General features: G+C 46.0%; 1 protein-coding gene across 8 annotated transcripts in view; it reads right to left on the reverse strand.

The window, feature by feature from the left end:
- Positions 1-19,047, reverse strand: part of PTPDC1 (protein tyrosine phosphatase domain containing 1) — a 59,596-nt gene that overhangs the window by 13,875 nt on the left and 26,674 nt on the right. For 3 of the 8 annotated variants that reach the window (XR_012038339.1, XR_012038337.1, XR_012038340.1), the window contains exons 1-2: positions 1,746-2,035; positions 1,148-1,319 (exon numbers count right to left, since the gene is read on the reverse strand). Coding sequence is in view for 5 of the 8 variants with exons in the window: in XM_072842030.1 (XP_072698131.1) it covers positions 1,148-1,319; positions 1,746-1,953 (380 nt within the window). In the remaining 3 variants the exon portion in view is untranslated. Of the gene's footprint in view, positions 1-1,147; positions 1,320-1,745; positions 2,037-11,007; positions 11,096-19,047 lie in introns of those variants that run through there. The other 5 variants (XM_072842055.1, XM_072842051.1, XM_072842030.1 and 2 more) reach the window with 4 other exon arrangements.

Here is a 19,047-nt window from a genome sequence, read left to right on the forward strand (position 1 = left end):
ACAGATATGCCAGGCAGTCTGTCAGGAGCAGTGGGTCACAGGAGCCCAAGGAGTGACGGAGACATCAGCTGAGCAGAGCACGATCCCAAAAGACATCATGCCTCCCCACGGGGGCAAGCCCTGAAATTTGATGGGGGCCCCCCCAAATTCAGTAGCACTTATATGGAGACAAGGAGAGAAGTGCTGTGAAAGCGCAGGAGGTGAAAAAGACTCAGATGTTTAGTCAACAATGACCTAAAAACATCACTGTGATCTCAAGCTGCGTTATTGGAGACCTGTGGTCTGACTGAACCGAGGCACAGCACTTGCTTTCGCACAACAGTCTTCAGACCAGACTGTGATCTGTGGGGAACAGTAGCAACAGCAGATCCCGACTCTGTCACCACACACGTGCCAGCCAGGCCTGTGTGAAAAAGCCCCAGCTGCAGGTTAGGGAGGCCAGCTGACAAAAGTCTAGTTTGGAAATGGATTTTCACTGCAGGAAATGATCCACCACTAGTGTTCTTTAAACCCCAAATTCCTCTCAGCGGGTTTCAAAGGTAACATGGCTTGATGATCAGAATCTGTCAGAGATATCACTATATCAAAAGAGGCCTACTCAATAGTTTACTATTAATAAGGAGAAGAGGGAAACCAAGCCCTCTGAAAGGCAGGTCGCATCTGCACACCACAAACCATGCAGCATCTTACCCTGTGCTGAGCCCACAAGGCGTTCCACTGTGTACTGAGGCACACGGACAGTGTACTTGCGTGTAAGCGTGCCCTTTCATACAGAAGACGGGAACAAAAGAAAAACGGGGCTAATATGTACCCGTGTGAAAGGGACAAAACATGTAATTACCTCCTGCCTTCTCAAATGTGTAGCTGAACACGTTATTTCTAGCAACTTGAGAAGATATCTTAACAATAAATGATAACAAGAACTATCTTGTTATCATTTCTTTAAGATACGTTACGTACATCATTTCATCAATAAAAGCCCTACAGGTTGGTTTTATTATTTCTGTTTTACAGATGAGGCTTGGCATGCTGAGATCACACAGCTCATCATGCTGCAGGCCAGGCGGAGGTGTGGTGCTCTGACTTCACACCCACACGCGGCCTCCTCCACAGCCACTGCCTGCTGCACACCCACAGGGTCACTTACCACGACGAGTAGACCCCCTTAATGGCTTGCTCCTGCTCACTCCAGCGGGCAGGGTTTTCATACTTGCACGCTCTGCCACCACACGCCATGGAGCAGGCCATGTGTCCGGGAATCACATGCCGTAAGCGCTCTCCGACTTTCGTGTACTTTGGTGTTGGACGTCCTGAGTTTCCTAGAACATACAAGGGAGGAAGGACTCAAGATTCCACTCTCCAAATGGAACAGTAACACCAGAAACAGCTTCTGTGTTATCTCAGGATTGTAGATGACAAGCCGGTGCTACATTTCTGTCATTTTGTCAGAAGTAAAACCGTTTCCTTTTCATCTGAGTGCACGGTCTCTTAATACAGAAAAGGCTTCCACACACAATAATCTCCACCTGTCACATTGGTAATGAAGAGGAAGAAACAGTAAAAGCAGATCTCTTAACAAGGGGATGACTTTTTTCAAAAATTACATTTTTAAATGCAAAAGCACAATACATTTAATCCCTTTATCTGCTAGTACATGTCCACTGAAGCTCTTAGCACGAGAGTAGAAAGAACAACGGAGAATTAACCATCAACAGTCTGAATTTAAACTCAAAGCTGTGCTTTACTTTTTCTCTGGAGGCAGGCTGGGTTTCCTTCGGCACAGCTGACTGAGGCCACGGCCACCATCACCTGGAGAGAGGATGAGGACAGCGTCTGGGCGGCCGAGCCACGCCGGTCCTGCTGCAGGACGGGGTCCGAAGACGAGTGCCGGCGGCCCTGGAGGAAGGAGCTGAGGAAGGGCAGGGCGGAGCACCGCCGGGGCAGGTCCTGCATGGCTGGGCTGCGGGGACAGCACGGGACTGCAGCGCGCCAGCCCGCTCAGCGACCAAGTTCCGCTGAGCCACCCCGCACTGCCCTGCGAGACCTGACAGCCGCTGGGGATAGGCTGGTTTGTTCCCATGGCGACGAACAAAGAAACTACTGATTCCCGCTCGGAGAATGGGAATCCGTACAGGCGGAGTCCCACATGAACCGACAGCCTTTTGGACAGATTGTTCAAGGAGAGGGAAGAACATGTATTTTAAATAGATTACACTAAATTGCAGCTGTGCTGTTTTGTTTCTCATCCCCCGTGGATAGGTCTGCCAGCACAAACAATTACACCTGACGCGGTGCAATAAATTTAGAAAAATGCGTTTATGATACAGACACTGCCTTTTACACACATACTGAAAGGTGTAAATTCTGCTATTCTTTAGGTACTTATTATCTGAACATTCTGAAAAAGCTTCTCGTTCTACTCCTCTCCGGAACAGAGAAAATAGGAAGTGAACCGTAATGAAGTAGGATGCGCAGTGTACCTCGTAACATGAATAAAACAGCATTTAGTTCATCAAAACCAGAAAGTCCCCTGGAATTTTCTTGATAGAACTGTTTAAAAAAATAAAAGAAAGAAATGCTTGGACAGAACACATTAAATGTCTGTAGGGCCCATGTTTCAATCAGAAGACACGGGCTTCCAGAACGTGAAAACACAGACCCGGATCATGCCTGCATCAGGTGGGCAGGCGGCCCTGCCTGGCACAGACTCCAGGACCCCATCTTATGCCTGTTGTCACCCACTTTGGGGGAAACGAAGCTCCAGGAAGGTCTCTGGGGAGGCTGGCGGAAAAAATCCACCAAGAATCACATTCTTCTCAGGAGCTGGATGAGGAGGAGGCTGTGATGTGAGGGCAAAGGATGTGGAGAACACAGAAACTCTCACACTGCCGCTGCCTCCGCCCGGGAGAATGCTAGGCCCGCCCCAGCCCACGTCTCTGTCTCCAGTGGGGTCTTAGCCCCATACAGACAGAAACAACCTCGGGTCGCAGAGGCCACTCTGGTTCTTGTGCTCGGTGACACTGGAAGTATGTGCCCTTTCCAGCGCTCCCCCATCTCCCACCTGAACAGACTCTGTCAAACAGGATGGACACGGAGCTCCATGTGGTGCCCTAACTCCTCCCCAAGGGCCGGTTCACACCCTTGTTATGTGCACAAGGTGACCGAAAAGAATTTTCTTTAATGTAAGCAATGGAGGAGAAGCAGGGCCTCCACAGAGCCTTACAGGAGAGGGAGGCCTGGTGGCCCAGCCCTAGTGCACACAAAGCCAGGGCGCTGCACCAGCCACGCAGGGCAGGGGGTCCAGGCAGGTCTCTGTGGGGGCTCTGGGCCTGTGGGACAGTGATGCCAGGAATGGACTTATGCGAGGCCCGAAGCCATGTAGGTGGACAGACGGCAGCCAGGGCGCTGGCAAGAGGCCGAGGCGGCTCAGGTGGCCATGGGGAAGCCCAGCACAGAGCTCTGGGGGCACCACGGCACAAGGAGCAGCAGCCCAAGTCCCAGAAAGTTGGCGCCAGTGCGGGAGCGAGAGGTGCACGTCCGCAGACCAGGCCCCGCTGTGGGGTTTTCAACAGCACCGAGCATGAAAATGAATTTGACGACGGCTGGCCTCATCTGGGCGACACCGAGAAGGGGTGGCTGTGCATCAGCTCAAGAACTATCTCTGCTGTGACATGTGGAGAACCAAGCCGACCTCCCACAAACGTGTAACTACCCGTGTGGGCTCACTGGCACTCAGGGCCCCCGCAGCCAGGTCTTCAGTGAAGCGGAGCCAAAGGCAAACACGAGTCTGCACCGTCCCTCGATTTCCGAGGGTGTGGGGGCCACATCTGCTGCTCAAGAGGGGCTCTGTCCCCCCGTGGGTGCTCCTTCCCCACACAGCAGGACTGTCACCCACCATCTCCAGCTCCACGCTATTTGTTGGCAAAATGCCTAAACTGCAGCCAAACCCATCTTTGAAAGCCAGTTTTTATTTATGCTAAATGGGATAAAGTCATCTAACAACCTAAAAATCCACCAAAAATTTTACGTTGGGATGAATCACAGATTGTCAGTGATGAACTGTTCCAACTCTCAGAGGTAACATTTTAATATGTAAATTACCAGCAGGAAAACCAACAGAGGCTCTCTCTAGATACAGGAGCCGTGTGATGTCATGACTAATAAAATGGGATGTTTCTGAGTGGTTTTGTGAAGGGCCAAGCTGTCCGCAGACACTTAAAAGGTAGAGTGTCCTCCTGGCAGCCATGGAGAGAACATCACTGTCATTTATTTGCAGGCCACTAGAATCCACATGAGTGCAGTTGTCCCACCCCCTGCTAAGATCTCATGTTTTTGCTCCTCTGACGTGTTCTTCTAAGGACGGAGGAAGGCAAACGTCTGCATCCCAGGGCCGTGGACTCAGGGGCGCTGCCATGCTACCGTTCTTCTTCTGCTTACCTCCACACATGCTGTCTCTAAAGAGACCAGGCTCCAGGAAAAAGCAGGAACACAAGACACGGGGTACTCCCCAGGGCCCATCCTATATAGTCCATGCCTCTGCTGCCACCAGGGCATTGGGAACGTGAGCACTGGGCTCCGGGCTCCACACCGTTATACCTTTGTGGCCCTCAACCTGACTGCAGGTGGGCAACAGGCCTTCCCCGACACACGACAGTGCTAAAGGGCTGCGGGAGTCCCTGGTCACTACAAACGCGGCCGTCTACCCCAGGGGTGCACACAGGAAGCGACGGGGAGACCCTCTGTGATTCCTCTTCACTCCGCACACCTGGTGGTCAGAGCGGAACCCCAGGCTCCAGTCATTTTCTCTTATACTCAAGATCTCAGAAGGGGCTGAGAACAAAGCCATGTGACCGTGGGCCGAGGGCACAGTGGGAGCTGGACAACCACATGTCCTCAGCTGGAAGCCACCAGAGCACTCACATCCGGGAGCAGCTTCTGCTTGCCGTGCTTTGTGGTGGGAGGCACAGCTACCAAACTCTCAGTGGCTGGACGGCCCAAAGCGTGAACACGGACTCTACTTCTTTCCTCCAAAAATTAAAACAAAGCATCTCTTTGACTTTGCAAGATCTTCAAGTATCTTTTTTTTTTTTTTTTTTTAAGATCTTCAAGTATCTGAAGCAGAACTTCTCCAGGTCATCCCCTCCAAGGGCCGCGGTTTCTTAATTGTCCCAGCGTTCCTGCATACATCACTGTTTCCAGACCCCTCACCACAGGCCCCTGTGTCAGAAGGCCCTCCATTCCCCTTCTTGGCAAAACTTCACATGCAGGTCGCCTGTCCCACCTATCGTTCTGGCCTCTGCCTCCACCAGCCACTGAATTCTGCTCTAGCTAAGGTCTCCGATGGTGCCGGACGGCTGTGGTCTCAGTAGGCTGCTCAGCAGCACACACCACAACTGGACAATTCAGTTTGATGTTAAAAATTTTTTGGAGAAGACTTTACATTTCATTTTGAAGCAATCTCAAACTTACAGAAAACGATAATAAAGTATTTTTTTTCTTGAACCATCTGAGAATAAGCTGCTGATACACTGCCCTAGTACCCCAAATAATTTAGCATATGTTTCCCATAAACAAGACATCCTGTAGATTCCCCCAAGCCAGAAGGTTACGACAGACACAGGACCAGGTGCCTCTGTCCCCAGATCTCATGCTCCTTGCGGCAAATCAGCCCACAGCATGTCAGAACCACACGTTGGCCCACATCTCACCGATTTGCTCCAGGGCAAGCTCCAGTCTTTCCCTGACTTGTGCAGGGAACACACCCATTATTTAGCAGACGATCTGTTTCCTCATGATGAGACCCAAGTAGCCCGGGTGCTCACGGCTGAGCAGTGGTGCTTAGGACACGAGTCCGGGCGCTGGGTGTGCTCCTAGCCATCAGCATGCAGGCCCTCCGGGCGGACAGGTACCCTCCCAACCTGACCCGAGGCCCTAATGCCCAAGTGGGGCCCCCTGTGTGGGTGTCATGGCTGGGGCCGCCCCTCGCCTGGTCTCCAGCACCGCAGCCTCACCCGCCCTCTGGTGTGTGCGGCTACTTTTTGTGGCCCCGTCAATGGCTTTGGACCAACGTATTCAGGAAGAGAAGGGAAAAGAAGAGGAAGAGAAAGTGCCTTCCAACCTCCCTTTGTTTTTTTTTTTAATGATTTTTTTTTTAATTTTTATTTATTCATGATAGGCACACAGTGAGAGAGAGAGAGGCAGAGACACAGGCAGAGGGAGAAGCAGGCTCCATGCACCGGGAGCCTGACGTGGGATTCGATCCCGGATCTCCAGGATCGCGCCCTGGGCCAAAGGCAGGCGCTAAACCGCTGCGCCACCCAGGGATCCCAACCTCCCTTTGTTAATTGCGGTAAAATATATATAACACAAGGTAGGCCACTGTAGCCCTTTTGAAGGGCACACTACCTACACTGGCGTTAAGGACATCCATCTGCATGTGTGACCATCCCGCCATCTATCCCCATTAAACACTAATTCCTCATCTCCCCCACCCCAGCGCCTGGCACCCACCCCTCTGTCCCTAGAATGTGAGCACTCCGGGTCTCCTGCAGATGAGGGGTTGCACAGTGTCCGTCCTTGCATGTCTGGCTGCTGTCGCTCAGTGTAGTGTCCTCAGGGTCCACCCACACTCTGTGGGGTGTTTCCCGCTTTGGGCTACTGCGATCGTCTCCAGGAATGTGGGTGCACAGACACCTGCCGAGTCTGCTTTCTGTTCTCTGCTTACAGCCAGAAGCAGAACTGCTGGATCACATCCTAACTGCTTTTTAAATTTCTTGAGAAATGCCCAGGCAGATGTCCATGGTGGCTGCACCACCCACACCAGCAGGAAGATGAGGGCGCCGGTTTCTCCACAAGTCACTGACACCAGTCATTTCCGGTCCTCGTGCTGGCTAACAGCCATCCAACTGGACACACAGTGGTACCTCAGTGTGGTTTTCACCTGCATGTCTGTAATGGGTACAGTGAACGTCTCCTGCGCATGTGGGGCCTCTGTGTGTCCTTTCAGAGACACATCTATTGCACCTGTTTCTGAATCCGCTCGCTCATGTTTGCTTGTTGAGATCTAGGATTCTCTACACCTTCTGGAGACTGGCCCGAATGAGAGGGATGTGTGATCTGCAAGCAGTCTCTCCCATTCACAGACAGACTTTCCTTTCTGCTGATGGCATCATTTGTGAAGGAAAGTTTTAAATTTTGATGAAGTCTGATTTATCTACTGTTTCTTTTGTTGCCTGTACTGTTGGTGTCACAGCCACGAAATCACTGCCAAATCCAGGGTTCTGCAGCTTTTCCCCTGGAAATGCTCTAAGAGTTTTATACCTTCAGCTCTTACATTTAGGATTTTGAGCTATTTTGAGTTAACTTTTGTGCATGGCACACGGTAAGGGCCCAATGTCATTCCCCTACACATGTACACCCAGGTTGTCCACCACCAACTGGTGACAGTCTCGTCGCCCTTGGCAGATGGCATCTGACCACCTACGTGAGGGGTCTCCCTGGGTTCTCTATTTCAGTCACTGGTTTACGTCTGTCTCTGTGCCGGGACCACCCCGTCTATGGACTAATCACTTGTCCTCGCCCACCCTCTCCCCAGCTTGGCAGTCTACCTTCCCAGTGTGGGACCCTGATCGCTAGTTCCAGGACCAGCACAGAAGTCCTGATTTGAAGATTCTTGTGTGCATTTATTCTAACCTGTCTGGGCACCTCAGCACCTTGAGGGGCAGAAAGGCCACAGGTGTGACTTGAAAATAAGCTATGATGAGCCCAAAATCTGCAGCCTCCGGGGGCTGAAGCCTCCTGCTAAGACACTGGAAAATGCTACCAAATGTTTAAAGAAGAATTAAAACTGGTTTTCAAAATATCTTCCAGAAAACAGATGAGGAAGGAACATTTCCAACCCCTTTTATGAAGCTAGGATTACTCTTTTACCTAAGCAGACAGGGATAGTACAAAAAAAGGGAATGACAGTCCAGTGTCTCCCCAGAACTTAAGACAAAATCTTGAACAAAGTGTCAGCAAACCAAGCCGAGCGATGCATGAATGACTGTACGGCACTGCCAAATGGGATGTATTGCAGGTATGGGAAGGACAGTTAGACATCAAAAACCAATATAATCCACCGCATCAATGAGCTAGAGAAGACATGATTCTATCAATGGACACAGAAAAAGCACACGACAAATTCCAACAACATCCGTGACAAAAGATCTGAGTAATTTCACAGTGGAGGGCACTGGGTTACCCTTGCTCCAGAGCGCCCGCAAAATCTTCTCCAGGGTCAGCGGGAAGGCAAGGCTGTCTGCCCTCCTAATGCCCTCTCTGCTCTGAAGTATCAGCCCGCCACAATGAGGAAAGGAGAGAATGGCACAGAGACTGTAAAGAAAAGAAAGAAAATGCCCCTTATCTGCAGATGTGATTATTTATACAGAAAATCCCAGGGAATCTCCCAGAACCTCCTGGGCCTAGTGAGTGAGGCCAGCAACCAGGATGAGACACCACCACACACCTGCAGGGACGGGAAGGTAACAGTGACAGCCCCTCACCCCATGAGGCTGCAGGGGGACCTGACCACTTATCCACTGCTGGGAGACGTAAAATGACACATACATTTTGGTTTTTTGTTTGTTTGTTTGTTTGTTTGTTTTAATTTTTTATTTATTTATGATAGTCACACACAGAGAGAGAGAGAGAGAGACATAGGCAGAAGGAGAAGCAGGCTCCATGCACCGGGAGCCCGATGTGGGATTCGATCCCGGGTCTCCAGGATCACGCCCTGGGCCAAAGGCAGGCGCCAAACCGCTGCGCCACCCAGGGATCCCTGACACATACATTTTGGATAATCCCTTGGCAGTTTCAGAGAAAACTAAACATGCCCCTGCAGCATGCACGACCCAGGGGTCGCCCTCCTGACCAATTCTCCCAGAGTGACAGAAACTCCTGCTCACGTGTCAACCCGCATGTGTGCGTTTCTAGCAGCTCTGTCCAAGATTGCCCCGGACTGCAACAACCAGGCCACCCTTCAGAAGTGGATGGGTCGACCCCATGGCACAGCCCTGCTGGTGAGTGCCATTCAGCATTAACAAGCACACCGGAGAGACACACAAACCAAGGGAACAAGGCCAGGTAAGAAGAGCCATGTTTAAAGGTCCTGTGCTGTATGACTTCATTTATGGGGAAATGGGGACAGATCAGTTCTTGTGAGGGGCCAGATCATGGGTGGAAGTGGGTCTGGATACAGAAGGGCAACAAGAGGATCCCTGTAGTGACAGCGTGGTCCCGTATCCTTTTTTTTAAAGAGAGAAAGTGAGCACGCCTGAGCATGGGGTAAGGGAGAGAGAGCAGGAGAGGGAATCTCAAGCAGGCTCCACACCCAGTGTGGAGCACAATCCTGAGATCACGACCTGAGCCGAGACCAAGAGGCAGACACCCAACCGACCGAACGTCCAGGCGCCCTGGTGCTGTCCTGTATGGTGACTGTAACTACGTCAACATCCTGGCTGCGATATCACGCTGCATCTGCAAGACGTTACCAGTGGTGGAAACTGCCTCAAGGGTCTTTCTGTTTGCAACTGGCAGTTGCGTGTGATGGTACAGTTACCTCAGTTAATTAAAAGTGTATACATAATCAAACACAGCCATGAGGCAGGCCTCAGGGGGAGGGTCACGTAGCAGAAGTTGGGCCCAACACAAGGAGGCGCCGGCAGGTGACCCCTGAACGGCATGCATGTGAACTGCATGTGCCTTTGGTAAATACAGCACAGTATGGTGAATGTGTTTTCTCTACGTTGCTTTATTGTACAATTACAGTATGTAACACACGAAAGCTGTGTCAATCAATGGTTATGGATAAGGCTCCCGGTCAACAGGCAGCTGGCAGGGTTCAAGTCCTTGGGGAGTCACAAGTTTTCTGTGGATTCTCACTGTGCACACTTATTAACACATTCATCCTAGCTCTGCCCTTGCAGTAGTGAGCACATCATGGTTCCTGGACATGATTCTCCACTGAAAGGGGCCAGAGCTCCCTGGGTGACTCCAGGGCTGGGACAGGGAAAAGAGGAAAAGACCACTGGGCCAGGAAGCAGGTGCACAGGGATGGTGGAGCGCTGCCCGCACCGACTCATGAAGGATGGTTGGGAGGACTTCCAGTTGCCGGGTCTCAGGAAGGACACTCTTAGTTTCCTGGAGAGAGACGGCTCCCCCTGGTGGCTGGTTGGATTGCTACAATCACGGAGAGCCAGATGCTCCCAGCGGACAAAGAAGTCCAGTACCTGGAGGCACCCTTCCTCCTTTACTCCTCCTTACATCACCTGATCCACCCTAGGGGACAGTCCTTCAGAGCTCCCTGAGCAGGAGCACTACTGTGAACAATGCGAACCGACAGCAGGCCACAAGAAAATCACGCAAAGGGCACTGCCAAGAAAAATGACTCAACATCTGGCTCAGTGCTGGTGGTGGTGGCCCCACTGGTGGTGCCAATGTGGCAGGAAGTCGGGGTGTGCCCCTGGCTTAGCACCTGCGACGGTGGGACAGCCTGAGGGCCGGTGTGGCAGCGAGAGGTGCAGTCATGGCGCCCTTCCTTTCCAGGGCTGCCGTGGAAAAGATCCAAACTGAGGGATGGCACAGAGGAGAGAAAGACTGGGGGACCTGGGGCTCCGTGCTCCTCAACGTGCCTCTAAGTGACACTTGGAGGAAGGAGAGAAGAAAGAAAGGAAAGCTTGACTCACAAGGAGGCGTTTGATGAGAGGAGCAGATAATTTCAGTCTGAGAGGATAACACAGGAGATAAACGTTGTTTTCAACATGTCTTCTCAAAAGACCTGTTATTCAGGATTTTGAAAATGAATTTTAATAGGTCAAAACAGTGAGGCAGAAATAAACAAAAGCCATAAGCAGCAGCTGCACTCAGGATCCCAGTATGATGCCTCGAGCTGTGTGTCATGTCTGCTCACACTGTTTTATTAAGGCCACTTTGTACAAAGAGGCAACAAATATATCAAAGCACTCTTACCCTTCATGCTTGCAGCATATGCACCGTTATTCACCAAAGTGGAACATGGTTCTTCATTTTCAGGCAAGATGCCCGCAGGCATGGTAGTCTGTCGAGGGAAAAGGGAAAAAAAAAGGATTAGTTTTTGCGAATTTACCTATGGCATGTTCATTTATGAATCACCTATCAAGTGCCAGACTCCTGCTGCCTATAATAGCCATTAGCTAAATGTCTCCCCAGCACCTGAAATGTGACTAGTACAGACTCGAGATGTGCTGTAGGTGTCAAATGTCAAATACAAGATTTTGTGTCTAGCACAAAATAGACTAAAATAGTTCACTACAATTTTTTTACCTTGATTCTACATTGAAATATTTTTGATATACTGGGTTAAATAAAATATATTATCAAAATTAATTTTCTCTGATTCTTTTTATCCTTAATGTTGCTGTTAGAAAATCTAAAATTGACTACAAGGCTCACACTATATTCCACTGGACAGTGCCATGCTACGAGATATGGACATTATAGACACAAACCCACTGCTAACATGAGACTCAATGGGGAAAACCTGAAAATTTAATAATATTGTAATAACTTTGTATGGTGACAGACGGTACCTAGATTTATTATGGTGATTATTTTGTAATGTATAAATATAGAATCACTATGTTATATACCTGAAATAAATATAACTATACTTAAATGAAAAAATGAATTTTAAACTGCCTGCTTCAGAGCTTATTAGCCCTGTTCCCTACTGGGACATTTGCCCCTTTCTTATGGACTTACAAGATGTTTTTCTATATTAAGAATATCAATTCTTCATTAAAAAAAATCATACACCAATGGGTGAGCCAAGAAATCAAAGAAATAAGAAATGGAGACAAATTAAAATGAAAACACAAGGGTCCAAGCCACACACAGAAGAATGAAACTGGACCATTTTCTTACACTATACACAAAAATAGACTCAACGGATCCCTGGGTGGCTCAGCAGTTTAGCGCCTGCCTTTGGCCCAGGGCACGACCCTGGGGTCCCGGGATCGAGTCCCGTGTCGGGCTCCCAGCATGGAGCCTGCTTCTCCCTCCTCCTGGGTCTCTGCCTCTCTCTATGTCTATCATAAATAAATAAATCTTTAAAAAAATAGACTCAAAATAGATGAAAGATCTGAATATGAAACAGAAATCCATCAAAATCCATCAAACACAGGCAGCACCTTCTTGGACATCAGCTGTAGCAAATTTGCAAGATACATCTCCAACACAAGGGAAACAAAAGCAAAAATGAACTATTGGGACTTCATCAAGATATAAAGCTTTTGTACAGCAAAGGAAATAGTCAACAAAACTAAAAGACAACCTATAGAATGGTTGAAGATATTTGCAAATGTCTTATCAGATAAAGGGCTAGTATCCAAAATCTATAAAGAATGTATCAAGCTTAACACCCCCAAAACAAAAAAAAAAAAATCCAGTCATGAAATGAGAAGACATGAACAGACATTTCTCCAAAAACAACCTACATATGGTCAACAAGCACATGAGAAAATGCTCTGTATCACTCGTCATCAGGGAATACAAATCAAAATCATAATGAGATACCATCTCACACCTGTGAGAATGGGTAAACTCAACAGTCAGGAAACAACAGATGTTGGTGAGGATGTGGAGAAAGGGGAACCCTCTCACACTGAGGATTGCTGGAGGGGAGGTGGGTGGAGGACGGGGTAACTAGGTGATGACATTAAGGAGGGCACGTGATATAATGAGGGGGTTATATGCAACTGATGAATCACTGAACTGTACCTCTGAAACTAATAATATACTATATGTTAATTAATTGAATTTAAATAAAACTTAAAAATTAAAAAAAAATTCAAACACAAGGGTCCAGAATCTTTGGGATGCAGCCAAAGTGGTTCTAAGAGGAAGTTTACAGCAATAACTGACCTCTCTCAAGAAGCAGGAAACATCTCTAATAAAATAACCTGACTGTGGGGAATCCCTGGGTGGCTCAGCGGTTGCGCCTACCTTTGGCCCATGGTGTGATCTTGGAGTCCTGGGATTGAGTCCCATATCAGGCTCCCTGCATGGAGCCTGCTTCTGTCTCTGCCTCTCTCTGTGTCTTTCATGAATAAATAAATAAAATCTTAAAAAAAATAATAACCTGAATGAGCTAGAAAAAGAACAAGCAAAGCCCAAACCAGTAGAAGGCAGCTGAAATCATCAAGAATAGAGCAGAAATGGGGCTCCTGGATGGTTCAGTCAGCTGGTCATCCACCTCTTGATTTTGACTTGGGTCATGATCTTGGGGTCCTGGGATTGAGCCCCAAGTTGGGCTCCATGTTCAGTGTAGAGTCCGCTTGAGGATTCTCTTCCCCTCTCTCTGCCCCTCCCCCCACTAGCACACATGCACACACACACTCTCTCAAATAAGTAAATCTTTAAAAAAATATTCAAGCAGGAAATAAATGATATAGAAACTAAAGAAACCAATAGAACAGATCAATGAAACCAGGAGGTGATTCTCTGAAAAGATCAACAAAATTGATAAACCTCTAGCCAGACTCATAAAAAAAAAAAAAAACAAAAAAAAAAAAAAAACAGAGAGGGGACTCAAATAAAATCACTAATCAAGGAGGAGAAATAACCAAAAACACAGGAATACAAACAATTTAAGAGACTACTATGAAAAATTATATGCCAAGAAATTGGATAACCTAGAAGAAGCAGACAAATTCCTAGAAACATATAAACTACCAAAATTGAAGCAGGAAGAAATAGAAAATTTGAACAGACTGATTACCAGCAATGAAACTGAATCAGTAATCAACAAATTCCCATAAGCAAAAGCCCAGGACCTGATGACTTCACAGGCAAATTCTACCAAACATTTAAAGAAGAGTTAATCCCTATTCTTCTCAAACCATTCCAAAAAATAGAAGAGAAAGGAAAACTTCCAAATTCATTCTACGAGGTCAGCATTACCCCGATACCAAAACCAGATCAAGACACCACTAAAATGGGGAACTACAGGCCAATATCTCTGATTAACACGGATGCAAAAATCCTCAACAAAATACTAGCAAACCAAATCTAACAATGTATTTAAAAAATCATTCATCACAGTCAAGTGGGATTTATTCTTGGGATGCAAGAGTAGTTCAACATTCATAAATGAATCAATGTGATACATCACATCAATAAGAGAAAGGATAAGAACCACATGGTCATTTCAATAGATGTAGAAAAAAGCACTTACAAAGCACAACAACCATTCATGATAAAAACCCTTAAGGAAGTAGGGTTAAAAGAACATGCTTCAACATAATAAAGGCCATATATGAAAAACCCACAGCTAATCATCCTCAATGGGGAAAAACTGAGAGCTCTTCCCCTAAGGGAAGAGGTTGGATTAAGTTTAGAAGACAAGGATGTCTACTCTCACCACTTTTATTCAACATAGTACTGGAAGTCCTACCCACACCAATCAGACAACAAAAAGAAATAAAAGGCATCCAGATTAGTAAGAAAGAAGTAAAATTCTATTGGCAGATGATGTGATACTGTAGTAGAAAACCTGATAGACTCCACCAAAAAACTACTAAAACTGATTAACTTCAGCAAAGTTGCAGGATATAAAAATCAATGCACAGACAGCTGTTGTGTTTTTATACAACAATAATGAAGTGGTAGAAAGATAAATTAAGAAAACAGTTTCATTTGTAAATGTACCAAAAGTAATAAAACCCCTAAGAATAAACATAACCAAGGATGTGAAAGATTTGTACTCTGAAAACTACAAAACACTGGTGAAAAGAACTGAAGACAACACAAAGAAATGGAAGACATTTAATGCTCATGACTTGGCAGAACAAATATTGTTAAAATGTCTATACTACTTAGAGCCATCTCCAGATTTAATGCAATCCCTAACAAAATGCCAACAGCATTTTTCATGAAACTAGAACAATCCTAAAATTATTATGGAACCATGGAAGACCCCAAATAGCCAAAGCAATCTTGAAAAAGAATAAACAAAACTAGTAGTATCACAATTCCAGACTTCAAGTTATATTACAAAGCTGTAGTAATCAAAACAATACAGTGCTGACATAAAAACAGACACACAGATCAATGGAACAGAATAGAAAGCCCATGAAAAAAACCCCACAATTATGTGGTCAATTAATCTTCAACAAAGCAGGTTAGAATACCCAATGGGAAAGATATATTCTCTTCAATAAATGGTGTTGGGGGGATCCCTGGGTGGCGCAGCGGTTTAGCGCCTGCCTTTGGCCCAGGGCGCGATCCTGGAGACCCGGGATCGAATCCCACATCGGGCTCCCGGTGCATGGAGCCTGCTTCTCCCTCTGCCTATGTCTCTGCCTCTCTCTCTCACTGTGTGCCTATCATAAATAAAATAAAATAAAAAATTTTTAAAAAATGGTGTTGGGGAAGTGGGACAGTTACATGCAAAAGAATCAAACTGGATCACTTTCTTACACCATAGACAAAAATAAATGCAAAATGGATCAAGGACCTAAATGTGAGACCTGAAGCCATAAAGTCCTAGAAGGGAGCACAGGCAATAATGTTTCTGACATCAGCTGTGGCAACGTTTTTCTAGATATGTCTCCTGAGGCAAAGGAAATAATAGCAAAAATAAACCAACGGGACCACATCAAAATACGGAAACAATCAACAAAACTAAAAGACAGTCTGTACTGAACGAGAGAAGATATTTGCAAATGACATATCTGATAAAGGGTTAGTATAAAAATATATAAGGAACTTATAAAATTCAATACTCAGAAAACAAATAATCCAGTTATAAAATGGGCAGAAGTCATGAATAGACATTTTTTTCAAAGAAGACATCCAGACAAATGGCACAACAGACACAGACACGACAGACACATAAAAAGATGCTCAACAGCACTCATCATCAGGGAAATATAAATCAAAACCACAGTAAGATATGACCTCACACCTGTCCGAATGGCTAAAATAAAAAAAGACAAGAAACCAGTGTTGGCAAGGATGTAGAGAAAAAAAAGAATCCCTTGTGCACTACTGGTAGAAACGCAAAAACGCAAACTAGTGCAGTTGCTCTGGAAAACAGTATAGAGTTTCCTCAAAAAGTTAAAAATAGAACCTATGATCCATTAATCATACTACTGGGTGTTTGCTTCCTCCCCTTAAAAGCATGAATTCAAAGGGATACATGCACCCCTATATCCACTATAGCATTTACGATAGCCAAGATATGGAAGCAGCCCAAGCGTCCATTGACTGATGAATGGATAAAGATGTGGCATGTGTGTGCACACACACATAATGGAGTATTACTAAGCCATTAAAAAAGAATGAAATCTTGTGTGGAAATTAAAAAACCAAACAAAGAGCACAGGAAGAGAGAGAGAGAAACCAAAAAACACACTCTTACCTACAGAGAACACACTGATGGTTAGGAGAGGGGAGGTAGGTGAGGGATGGGGAGGACAGGTAATGGGAGGAAGGAGTGCACCTGTCGTGATGAGCACGGAGTGATGTATGAAGTGTTGAATCACTATATTGTACACCTGAAACTAATATAACACTGTGTGTTAACTACTGGAATTAAAGCTTAAAACTTAAAACGGCATAGTCGGTGAAGCATCTGCCTTTAGTTCAGGTTATGATCCTGGGGTCATGGGATTGAGCCCCATGTCCGGCTCCCTGCTCAGCGGGAAGTCTGCTTCCCCCCTTCCTCTCCCTGCCCACCTGCCAGACATGCTCTCTCTCCCAAATAAATAGATAAAATCTTTTTTAAGAACGTAATTTTAAAAATCACACTTTTAAGAATTAGTTTATCATATATATGTTCTTGGTGTATTTTGCCTAGCAGTACTACTGTTTCATGTTGTCCAACCTGTGAGATTTTTCCTTTAACTTTAACTTTCCTACCAAAATAAGAAAAGTTTCTCTAATGCAGCATGTAAATCTCAATTTAATAATAGATAATAGATAAATGCTATCCCTTTGTTGCAGGCTGACAGTATTGCTAAAACATATAGTTAATCTACAAAATTAAAGATGACCCAACTTCAAACAATATCATATGTATCCAAATGTGACTATAAAAGTCATCTTAAAAATAGTAAAATTAAAAAAAGTAAAATAAAAGCTCTATTTGTTAATAATCTATGTGTGGCTTAAATATATGTCAAACAACACGAATACATGCTTTTTATGAAAAAGTAATTCTTTTAACCTAGAAAAACCAGTGGAAGAAAGGAAAGTATTCTTGAATGGTCTAATTACCTGAGAGTTACTGTATATGCTTAGAGTAAACTATAAACCTTCAAAGATCCGAGATATGTAATAAACATCAGTTTGGGAAACGGGAAACGGAGTATTTCCAGACCTTTCAGTCTGAGAGTTAAAACAGATAATCAAAACCATCCACACAGGCTCCTCTTCCTTCTCCTTGCAGCCGCTCATCACCTGCTCTGATCTACAAAGTCTAGCAGCCCCAGTTCCACTGCCTGACAAAGTGAACAGCCCCCTCTTTGCCCAAACACTGGTCCTGCTGTCGGCTTCACCTTCCAGCTTCCTCCAGAAAACCCCAATTAATTACCCAACGACCTCAACCACTCACTTCTCTTCCTTGTCTCATTAGATTAATTCTTTGGAACCAGTAGGGCAGCTGTAGGGCAGCCTTCATTCCAGGCTAGATCAGTCTCATGGTTTAAGTGACATCTCTCTGAGGCTTCCACCTGCTCCTCTGGGCGTCGCGAGGCCTTTCCTCTCTGGCTGGTGGGCACACGATCCGCTTCCAGCCCTTGAGAGCCCTGGCAGTTGTACTGTCCACTCCTTCCTGCGTCTGTCCCCAGCCTTGGGTAGTGTGCATGAATCAGTATTCACGTAAACACCGGGACCAGCAGAGACCGGCAGGCCCTCTGCACGCGGCCACCGCCCTCTCTGTGCTGCTCCCGTCATCACAAACTCTAGCCACTCTGGCTCTTGGTGCATCCCCGAGGACGTTCTTCCTCCCATGCGGCAGCTGGAAACTGCTTCCAGGGAAGGAGCCAGTGCCATCTCAGGCTACCCGTGTCTCTTCTCTTGTCTCAGAGATTATCGTCCCGAGCTGCCTGCTTTCTACAGTCCCAAACCCATTTTTATATACTTTGTCTGGTTTTCCAGTTGTCTAAGGCAGAAGGGTAATGCTGGTCTCTGTAATTTCACTGTGGTTGGAAGCAGAATCCCCTCCCTGGATCTCTCTGAATAACTGGAAGTCACGGGAACTCTGCCTGAAGACACTGACATATATAGCCCACTGGATATAACTGCTGCCCAGTCACATCCAGCCCGATGAGGTTAAACTCAGCCAGAAGTTCTGTGTTTAAACTTTGACTCTGTTCATTGCCAGCTATACAAACCATTTTAAGCTTCAATTTTCTCTTCTGCAAATGAGAATTATTATATCTTTCTTAGCTTGTTGTGGGGATAAAGAACGATTGTTTGAGTCTGTGCTTTTCTAGCATAATTTCTGGCATACAGTTATCCAATATAGTACTGTTATTTTAATTTGCAAACCAGTATCAGAGTATGAGACTTCATTAAGTATTCCCTTCATTATCTATAAAACAGTCTTGCTGGCAGTTAGTAATGGCTGACTTTCTCAAGAAGATTTATAAAACATTAACTTCATTCACAACTGAATTCATTTCATGAGTCCTGGTTGCAGAGTCAGGAGAAAGAGGGTTGGAACAGCAATCCTGTCATTTCACTGTACAATCATCTTATTTAATTTCATTTCCTGCTGCTAATGACAGATATTTTGCTCTCTCTATCCTACAATTTGCTTTCATCCCAAGAAGTTCTTCAAAATGACTCAACATTTAGGATTAATCACAGGCTCACTAATTAGTACCTAATACTTAAAACTCAGAACAGCAATGGATGATCACTCATACCATTAAGAAGAGTCGTCACAAAGTAAGAGTTTGACATAAAGAATGTTCTCCTTCATAAAGGTCATTTCACACAAAAGACGGGCTCTATGGTGATTCA

The sequence above is a fragment of the Canis lupus genome, chromosome 1 (genome assembly GCF_048164855.1).
Source record: "Canis lupus baileyi chromosome 1, mCanLup2.hap1, whole genome shotgun sequence".
NCBI classification, from domain to species: domain Eukaryota; kingdom Metazoa; phylum Chordata; class Mammalia; order Carnivora; family Canidae; genus Canis; species Canis lupus.